A 10239-nucleotide genomic window follows, 5' to 3' on the forward strand; every position below is an offset into this window, starting at 1 on the left:
AGACAAAGTTTGAAATGAAAGATCTTGGAAGGACAAAATATTGCCTTGGTATACAAGTCGAGCACTTGTCATCGGGAATTTTCCTCCACCAATCTACATATACAGAAAAGGTTTTGAACAGATTTTACATGGATAAATCTCATCCATTGACTACTCCAATGGTGGTTAGGTCTTTAGAGCCTGATAATGATCCATTTCGGCCACGAGAAGATGATGAAGAGGTTCTTGATCCTGAAATCCCATATCTAGATGCAATTGGTGCACTTATGTATCTTGCAAATAATACAAGGCCAGATATTGCATTTGCTGTGAATTTATTGGCTAGATTTAGCTCTGCTCCGATGGACAGACATTGGAATGGGATCAAACATATATTCCGTTATCTTCGTGGAACAACAGACTTTGGATTATTCTTCCCGAAAAACTCGACATCTCAGTTGATTGGATATGCAGACGCTGGATATTTGTCAGATCCTCATTTTGGTAAATCACAAACTGGATATGTGTTTACATATTGTGGTACAGCCATTTCCTGGAAATCTACGAAGCAAACTACAGTGGCAACCTCAAAAAATTACTCAGAACTCATTGCAATTCATGAAGCCAGTAGAGAATGTGTTTGGTTGCGATCTATCATCAAGAATATTCGGGAATCATGTGGATTACCAGACATCACTAGAAGTCCTACCATTATGTTTGAGGATAACACTGCATGCATTGATCAACTCAAGGAAGGATATATCAAAGGAGACAGGACGAAACACATTTCACCAAAATTCTTCTACACTCATGAGCTTCAAGAGAATGGTGAAATTGATGTACAACAAATTCAGCCATGTGACAACCTTGCTGATTTATTCACGAAATCATTACCATATTCAACATTTGGAAAATTACGACAGAACATTGGAATGCGCCGACTCAAGAATTTGTTTCAACGAAATTCAGAGAATGATTAGTTTTTCCAAGGGAAGATTGTACTTTTTTTCCTTCGTTAAATTTTTTATCCCACTAGGTTTTTTTTTACAAGGTTTTAACGAGGCAGTATATGATCCAAACCACAATGACAATCAAAGGGGAGTGTTGTGAATTGATTGTCACATGGTCAAACATGTAATAGTAAGCTAAACTTAGGTGTAGAATTTTTACAACTTGAATTAATTACATATCCACTTTCACTTGCTATAAATATAGCTTGAATCAGTGAATGAAATATAGCCGAGCATTCTTTCTCTGCTCCTTCTGCTTCTCATATAAGCTCTCTCTCCTATTAAAAATAACAGTTATCTGGCAGCTCTTTTATGGTTATAACCCGTATTCTATAACAATTGTGATATTGTTGACTATTTTTTCGCATATTAATGTAAAAAGCATCGGATACCAATGAAAAAACTTTTCCGAAAAAAAAGAGAGGATGCCTTTTGATTAATTAACGTAAGCAGGCAACGTTGAATTGCAAACCGTGTGACCCAGACCAAGCCCTAGAATCCCAAATCGAAAACCCTAGAATCCGAAATCGAAGATGGGAAACACGGAGAAGATGATGAATCAAATCATGGAACTGAAATTCACCGCCAAGAGTCTCCAACGCCAAGCTCGAAAATGCGAAAAAGACGAAAAATCCGAGAAACTCAAAGTCAAAAAAGCCATCGAGAAAGGCAACATGGACGGCGCTCGCATCTACGCCGAGAACGCCATTCGCAAACGCAGCGAACAGATGAACTACCTCCGTCTCGCTTCTCGTCTCGACGCCGTCGTTGCTCGTCTCGATACGCAGGCTAAAATGACTACCATCAGCAAGTCTATGACTAACATTGTCAAGTCTCTTGAGTCTACGCTTGCTACTGGCAATTTACAGAAAATGTCCGAGACCATGGATAGTTTCGAGAAGCAGTTTGTTAATATGGAAGTTCAGGCGGAGTTTATGGAGAGTAGTATGGCTGGGAGTACTTCTCTTTCGACTCCCGAAGGGGAGGTTAGTAGTTTGATGCAGCAAGTTGCGGATGATTATGGATTGGAGGTTTCGGTTGGGTTGCCTCAGGCTGCTGGGCATGCTGTGCCTGTTAAGAGTTCTGAGACTGTTGATGAGGAGGATCTTAGTAGGCGTCTTGCCGAACTTAAGTCTCGTGGGTAATTTGTTATTTTGTCGGGTTTTATGCGGTGCTTGGGTTTGTATATTTATTGCAATGTGAATTTGGGCTTTGGATTTGTTTTACGCTTGTTGGTTAATGGTATTAATATACTTTGATCTGAATTTGGTTATGTGGTTTAGTCTTGTGAAATTATATAAATGATTGTGTGGATTAATGCTTTGTGATCCTTGTTTGATTTTCATAGAGTTGGTTTAAATCTCTGAATTTGTGCTAGATGTTTGTAGGTTTTCATTGTTATTGCGTGCAATGTTGAAAGACGTGGTTATGTATACTTGATACATGCTTTCCTAACGTACATATATGCTATATGGTTTTGATTATATGATCTGCTTAGATGTGTCATTCTAGTTATCATTCAATTGTATACAGTGTATTATGTACTGTAATATAAGTTATGTTCATGTTTATTCTTGAAATACATGAAGTAGTACACAAAATTTTACCCACTAAATGTAGCTTCTTTTGTCTTATGTCTGATAAGTGAGTTACTTGAGTTTTATTGGTGTCTAGACTTGATTTACTTGTATGGAAGTAGGCACACCTCATCAATTATATCTCTCTGCATTACCTTTAGTAGAATTTAGTTGGGGTATGTACCTTAATATTCACTCTGTTCTTATATTGTGTGGACTATTGTTGCATTCTAAAATTTGATTGACATGGTTCACACACCTTAACTATTTCATTGCACATTATACAATAGATCCATAAAAGTCATCTTTTTGGTTGGGAACATCAATCATTAGAGATAATTGAATGACATGTACAGTATGGCTAGGCCTCTCATAATCAAAGAGCAATGGTGATATTTTAACATCACATATATGAACTAATCGAATTGTACCTTTTTTAGAGACATTGTTCCTAAGGTAGCACTCTTACAAACGATATTGCAACTCAGATTGTTTGTACTAAGAGTTTTATATTTTGAATTAGCATATTAGCCTGTGCAAGGCACCATCCAAAAATATTAACTCTTATGAGATTTATATTTTAGAGGTTATAGTAAAATACTTTTACCTCTGTTGCTTGATTAACAGTTTATTATACATCTTGACCTCATTTAATAAATTATATTAAACATTTGGAGCAAGTTATCGAAATTTAGAAGAAATTGCGCAAACAAAAGATGTCGTATAAGTATAATTGATGGTCAGCGATAGTATTTATTTGTAAAGGCCTGCCCCAATTGTAATTTAGAACAAGTTTTTGTGATCATTGCCAGTGATAATCTGATTTCTGTAGGGCCGTGGCTGCCTTCTTATTATAGATAGGTTTGTAATTAGCAATATGCAAAGACTTGTAGATGAAAAGAGTTCTTGCTTACATAAATTGCTTCAGTGCTCTCATTTTCCTGCATCTTTTAATTCCCGCACTTTCTGCGAACAACATTGCTTCTTGTTCTCTTTGAACTAGCCCATGGTTTTCTTCCTTACATTTGTGAGTGCAAAGTAGAGGTAATCAGAGTATCAGACTAAGAGGACTTGCATACTTATACTGACAAGTTGGGGGACGTCACACAGTGTAAATGCAGGTGTAATTTTATTGTGGGCAAATGAGGTTTTTTTGTTATGAATGAGCTCGTGGCTCAGGACATGAAACAGCTTTATTTAATTTAACATTTACATGCTAGGCAAAAAAAAAAAAATGCTGCAAATTGCAGTGGAAGTCGTCTCTTGTCAATTCACTGGTAGTTCTTATTTTTTTGGTCTGACAAATAGAGATGGTACTTAATTTATTCCTGTTAATCCTCTGTATTTAAATTTTTTTTACATTTTTGCATAAAATTTCATGTTTTCCTAATTTTAAATAATAAATTATATTTTTTCACTTTAACTTTATTATACTATATCTTTGAACCTTGTCACGATTTTTACAATAAAATGTACAATTTAACAATATTTTTAATTTCAATTTAATTTATTTAAAACTTATAATTATTAATATTAATTCTGAAATGATGGATATACTGTTGACGACCAAATTATTTTGACTCCCTTACACCAATTATATATAGAATATAATAGTTTTTTAATTATTTTTTTAAAAATTTTTGTTAAATAAAAATATAATTTTTATTTCAAATAAAAAATTAAAAATAAATTATACAATTATAATTTATAGTAGTTTTAAAATACGTGCTGAAGAAACAAAAAATGTAAAGAAGAAAAATGTCTAGCAAAAAAAGTGCAAAAAAATGAGTAGCACGAGATAAAGAGTGGGACGGAGGCACTATGATATACCATTTACATATTTATTTGCATTTCTAAAAATTCTACTATTATTTACGTGTTCACCTTTACATCAAAAAAATATAATATTTATAAGTTTGATAGTATTATTTAAATTTATGAACTTTTTTCTAGAGCGAAAATTTAGTACAGACTAGTATAATTAGTATAATCCTGTATATAATCAGTGCGTTACATAGTTTTATTTATCATTATATATTATAAATTATTATTTTTACATATTGTTGATCAGGTTCGAATCTTGCACTCCCTTTTATATATATATATACATATATTTATGATTATATTATAAATTCAATATGTTGTTAGTGAGATTCAAATATTGCATCATCTTGTACAAAAATTTTAAAATTATATCTAACGGTACTCATCTTATACAAAAAAAAATTTAGAATTACATTTAACGATTCTCATTAATTGGATCATAAATATCTATCGGGTCTGAATTAAGTAACGTGAAGATTACCAATAAAACTTTCAGTATTTCGTTTTTAATATAATAATATAGATAAGTATCATAAAATATTTCTCAGATAATTGAAATAAGTAAAGAGGTGAATTTAATTAAAAAATATCACTTTGCGTGTGGTAATTTATACAAAGACTTTTCAAAAGAAAAATATTAATTATTAAAGTAGAGGGATAATTAATTTAGAAAAATCAACCAAACTACCCGACTTTTATGCTCAGTTTGTTCAATTTGCCTGGCTGCGGGATTGTCGCCCAAATTACCCACCAATTAAGTTCTTAAAGTCGACGCATCTGATTGTATCCTCCTTATGTACGGGCGCATTAACACTAAGCTTCATTAACCTTCATCGTCAACCTTGACGTATCTACTCAATACTACAATGACAAAGGCATGTTCAGAGCCTAGGTTGTATGCTTAGGCATATTCGGTGAATATTGTTAGGTAATGAATCACACACAGAGGGGGTGAATGTTTTTTTTTTTTTTTTTTTTTTTTCTGATTTTAGGCTTTTCTTGAAAGATAATGGTTGAACAAAGTAAATTAAATCTTGTATAGAAAAGTTTTCATGCAGAAATTAAACTTGCACAAAATAAAGAATACAGATCTTCAAAACTCACTTAATTTTTGTATTAAAAATTAAGATATTTTGTTACAAAATTTCTAAGCTCTTCGAAGTTAAAGAGCTCAGCTTATTCTCGAGAGTGTTACAAGAATTTTTGATCTAAACTGTTACTTCTAACTAGAGGACCAGTATTAACTTTATAACTCGGTTAACTGCTGGTTTATAAAGTGGATAATACACATGCTATTAGTTTTTCTAAACTGTCACTTGTCATTTCTATTTATAGAAAAGCAAATCTTCCATTTATGGCTTAGCACATCTTTAGCATCCCGTGTTTACTTTATTCTTCCTCTGTCAGTTAATCTTTGCCATTGATCTTGCACACACTTTAAGCTATTTTTTGTAGAGTTGTCAATCTAGCTGTTGGATTGTTTGTTGATTGTTTATCTTGGATATTAAACTGATCTGCAATTCTGTATTTTGAGACTGTACTTGGAGATCTCCAGTTTGAATCATTTGAACAGTTGATATCTCGATAAGTACAAAGGCTTATGGAGATCTCTAGTACTCCATAATGAGTTTGGCTTGTAGAGGTCTTCAGCTCATTGAGATCTCTAGTCTTCATAACTTCACTTGACTTGTAGATATCTCTGAGTTCTCGAATGGATACAGACTTGTCGATAACTCTGAATTCTCTAGTGAAAAAATGACTTGTTAATATCTTTTTGAGTTCTCGAGTAGCTTTCCTGACTTCTCTACTCCCGGTGGATATTACTTATCCGTTGAGTAGATATTGCTCATCCGTCGAGTAGATGTTGTTCATCCATCGAGTAGATATATAGCTCATCCGTCGAGTAGATATTGCTTATCCGTCAGTACTCTCTGAAGTTTGAATGACTTCTCGATAAGTCATTCTGGAGTTCTCGAATGACTTCTCTATAACATTAAATCTGTGATTTGTAGAGATCTTGACTTAGAATATTTTTCTCCAAAACAGATTTATTCAACTCCAAGCTTCTTCAAAATTCTTTTGAGACATGATCTTCTTGATCTTCTTCCAGATAGAATCTTTAGGCTTGATACTGTTTTAGGAAAAAGACTTCCGTCTGCTCCTTTGCATTTTTACAGACTTTAAGTGTTACAAGTACAGAATACAAATTTAGATAACAATACAACTAACTTAGGGTTGGCCCCAAGCTTAACTGATTACTGAAAATAACTATTCATTAATCTTCTACTCAGATCATAGATGCTAATGACATTGTTAGCTCCAGTAATCTTTGACATCATCTATTATATATTACAATCTCCCTCAACTTGTTCATTATGAAATTATGCACAAGTTTTGATTGATGATGTCAAAACTTTATCTAAACAATCTTCCCATCCGATCTTCTTTTGTGAGTTGCATTTAGATTTACTCTTCCTTCCCCCCCCCTATCAAGAAAAGAATATTATTATCTGGCAACATCCATTAGCTGTTTTGGCATTTAGATATATTCTCCCCATTTTTGACATTATCTTCAGGAAGAAAGATTCATCTAGATGCACATTGTTCAAGCTTTTGTCAATGTTCATTTAGAACACTATCAGCAGCTTCAAGCTTTAGTGAAGTCTGTAGTGATGAGTTTATCAAGTAGAATAGAATAGGAAATTCCTAAGCTCTTTGTTCTTTTGAATAAGCATTCTCACTACTTCTCACTGCACTAGTCTCATAACTTTTAAGAGTCAGAGTAACCTCACAAGGATTGCTAAATCCAAAAACTCATCTACCTCTCCTTTTTCCCGGAAGGATTCCGCCTCTCTTATTTTCTGTTATTCTCTCAATCTTTTCTCACATTCTCACATGAAAGGCTCAATTGTTGTTTGTCCTACAGAAATAAGAGGTGGCTGAGAAGAGTTAATCTGTGATCATATGATTAGGGGAAATCCATATAGGTCTAATCATACTCATTTCATTAGAAGAGTGAGTGCATAAGCATCTGTGACTAGGGTCACAGTTTGACTCACAGATTGCTCTGTAGTTATGTCAGTGTGTTGTCCTCCACTTATAGTGGGAACCTCCAATTGAATTGGAGGGGATTTGACTGGGTTACTGCCATGTGCACCAGCCTCAAACCCTTGTATGTCTTGCAACATACTGGCACTTAAATGTGCTATGCTTGCCTTTCTCATGACATTGTCATAGGCAATTGTACTTCTAACTCTTATTGCTAAGGCAGCTTTTGCTAGAGTTATGAGGGGGGTTGTTCCTTCTTGAGGAACCTCCAATTGAATTGGAGAGAATTTAGATAGCTCCCCCTCAGGAGTACTACCCTCAAACCTATCAGTCTGTTAAGACTGTTTTGCTCATGAAAGTGCATTAGCGATATTCATGAAAAAAAACAATAAGTTTCCATGTTTGTGATACCAGTTTCTTTTTCTCAAACAACAAAACAACTGAAGAACATTCTGGGGATTTTGTACTTTTGTAAAACAGGTTCCTTTTGAGAGTTACCTGAGTGGGATTGTGTTTGAGTTTGTGTTTGTGTTGCTGTGCCTGGGCAAAATGTAGTTTGGTTTTGAAATGTTTTAGCTGTAATTTTAGCACTAATATTTGTGAATTGATTATTTGAATTCCCTGTTGATGTCTTGTATTAGACCTATAATGCATTGAACAAATATATCTTTTTGGAGTTTCATTAGACAAATACATTATAAGATATTTTAGTTGCAAGCATTATTGCAGAGAAGACAAAATTCAATACAGATATAAGCACATAGGAATCATTACACAAACAAGAGAATGCTTAGAGAAGAATTTGAATTTTCATTAACAATGGAAACAGAGTACATTAAGACATATATTCAACAAGTAAATCCTAATCCTAACTACTTTAGTTTGGGCTTCTTCTTCTCTGCCTCCAACCTCCTTGCCCTGCGCTGATAAGCTCTGGACATGGAGTGTGCAAGAGAAATGATTCTCTCCTGTAACTCCAAAGCAGCAAGGCGTTGCTGCTCAGCTACTCTTACACGTCTCTCCTGCTCGAGAGAGACTTCCATCTCAAAGAAAAGGATGCCGAGTTGATCATCCCATGAGAGTTCATCAAAGATCTCTCTTGGAATATCAAAGGGGCTACAAACAACCCCCCTGAGACGGACACGGAGTCCGAAGGGATCAAAGTAAACTTGGTCTTCATCTAAATGATGAACATGCTAATAAGCTCCATAAATAAGTCTGTAAAAGACCGGGGCATCCATTTGAGTGAGAGAGAGAGATGAACAGGAGGTGAGTTTGAAATCAGATGTTTGTTGAGAATAGGAGAGTGATGAATGATAAAGAGTGAAGCGTTTTAATTTATAGAGGGAGTAAAAATAGAAACCAATAGACTCTTGAGTTGTCCGGATAATAAGAGTAATAATCACATAAGCACATTTGACCGTTAGAAATGACTAGTTACTATTCCCCATGCAAGTACTCAAGAATATTAGTTCACTATTTAGAATAATTGTTCCCTATGCAAATAAACAAGTACTCCCTACATAAAAGTAACTACTCCTATCAGCATATAGTCAAATAATTTAACCATTATCAGCATACTCAAAACAACACAAATAATGTACTAGTCTACCAATATTAGACTAACCTATTTTCACATAAACAAGAAATCACATGAGTATGTAAATGTGTCAATAAGTCAGAGAAATTAGAGACAAAGTATGTCGAAAGTATTTTTCTGAACAAGATTTATGAATTAAATTTGTTCAGTTTTTTTATACTTTTTGCTTCTTTTGATCTGTTATTTATTAACTTCATATACTGAGGATATGAAGTAATAAATATTCAGTTTTCTTAGAATTTTTAAAAAAATTCAAGTTCAAATTAATCGAGAAGTCTGGGTATTTATAGTGAAAGTAGATTAGTTGTCGAGAACTCAAAAATAGACATTTGGAGTTGCCTATCGAGAAGTCATTTTGAGAAATAAAGTACATGTCGAGAAGTCATTTTAATCACTCTTATAGAGAACTCAAACTTGACTTATCGAAATGTCAAATAAATACATAGTTTGTCCCTAAAAATGGACTGAACTAATTCTAACTTTTACTTGAATAAATTTAAAATAAAATTAGAATGCATTTTCCAAAATTATTTTACCAAAATAATGTATCAATTTAAATTATCTCAGTTCTAAGTTATTGATAAGCTAAAGTCTGTACTTATAGAGAACTCTGTGAATGAATACAACTAGAGAACTTTATAAGGACTTATCAATAAGTCATTTGAACCTATCGAGAAGTCACTCGAGAAGTCAGTAAGTTGACTTATCGAAGACTCACTCGAGAAGTCCTAAATTGACTTGTCGAGAAGTCACTCTATACTTATCGAGAACTCAGTTCTCTAGATACTTTTGGGTATTGTAATTCTTTCTTGAGTTAATTTTACATATTAAGGATGTAAATTAACACTTAAGCAGTTTACTCAGAATTTGAAAAATTCCAAGTTAATTGTTTTTTAAAAAAACAAATATGCAGAGATTTCTGAAATATTTATAATTCATATTTCAGTTAATTTCCAGTTTAATCAAATTAACTTTGATTTACTGGAGATTAATCTGCTGCAAAACATTAGCTGAGTTCTTGCCTTAGGATGAAGAATTGAGCATTCCAATTTCACTTACAAGTCTAGTGAAAGTTGCTTCATCCAAAGGTTTAGTAAAAATGTCAGCTAGTTATTTTTCTATTGGTACAAAAATGAGCTCAATGGTACCATTAGTAGCATGTTCTCTAATGAAATGGTACCTCACATCAATGTGCTTTGTC

The 10239-nt window shown here is 33.5% G+C and overlaps 1 protein-coding gene across 1 annotated transcript; it reads left to right on the top strand.

Moving 5' to 3' along the window:
- Positions 1–1358: 1358 nt before the first annotated feature.
- LOC141720852 (ESCRT-related protein CHMP1B) lies at positions 1359–2254 on the top strand. The gene has a single exon (XM_074523498.1). It carries the CDS (start codon positions 1523–1525, stop codon positions 2132–2134), a length of 612 nt encoding a protein of 203 aa, XP_074379599.1. The 5' UTR covers positions 1359–1522; the 3' UTR covers positions 2135–2254.
- Positions 2255–10239: the final 7985 nt, after the last annotated feature.

This window comes from Apium graveolens, chromosome 4, assembly GCF_009905375.1.
Source record: "Apium graveolens cultivar Ventura chromosome 4, ASM990537v1, whole genome shotgun sequence".
In the NCBI taxonomy this organism is placed as follows: Eukaryota; Viridiplantae; Streptophyta; class Magnoliopsida; order Apiales; family Apiaceae; genus Apium; species Apium graveolens.

Excerpts from the sequence above, each read along its gene's own strand:
- LOC141720852 (XM_074523498.1), top strand. The coding sequence starts at position 1,523 with ATGGGAAACACGGAGAAGATGATGAATCAAATCATGGAACTGAAATTC.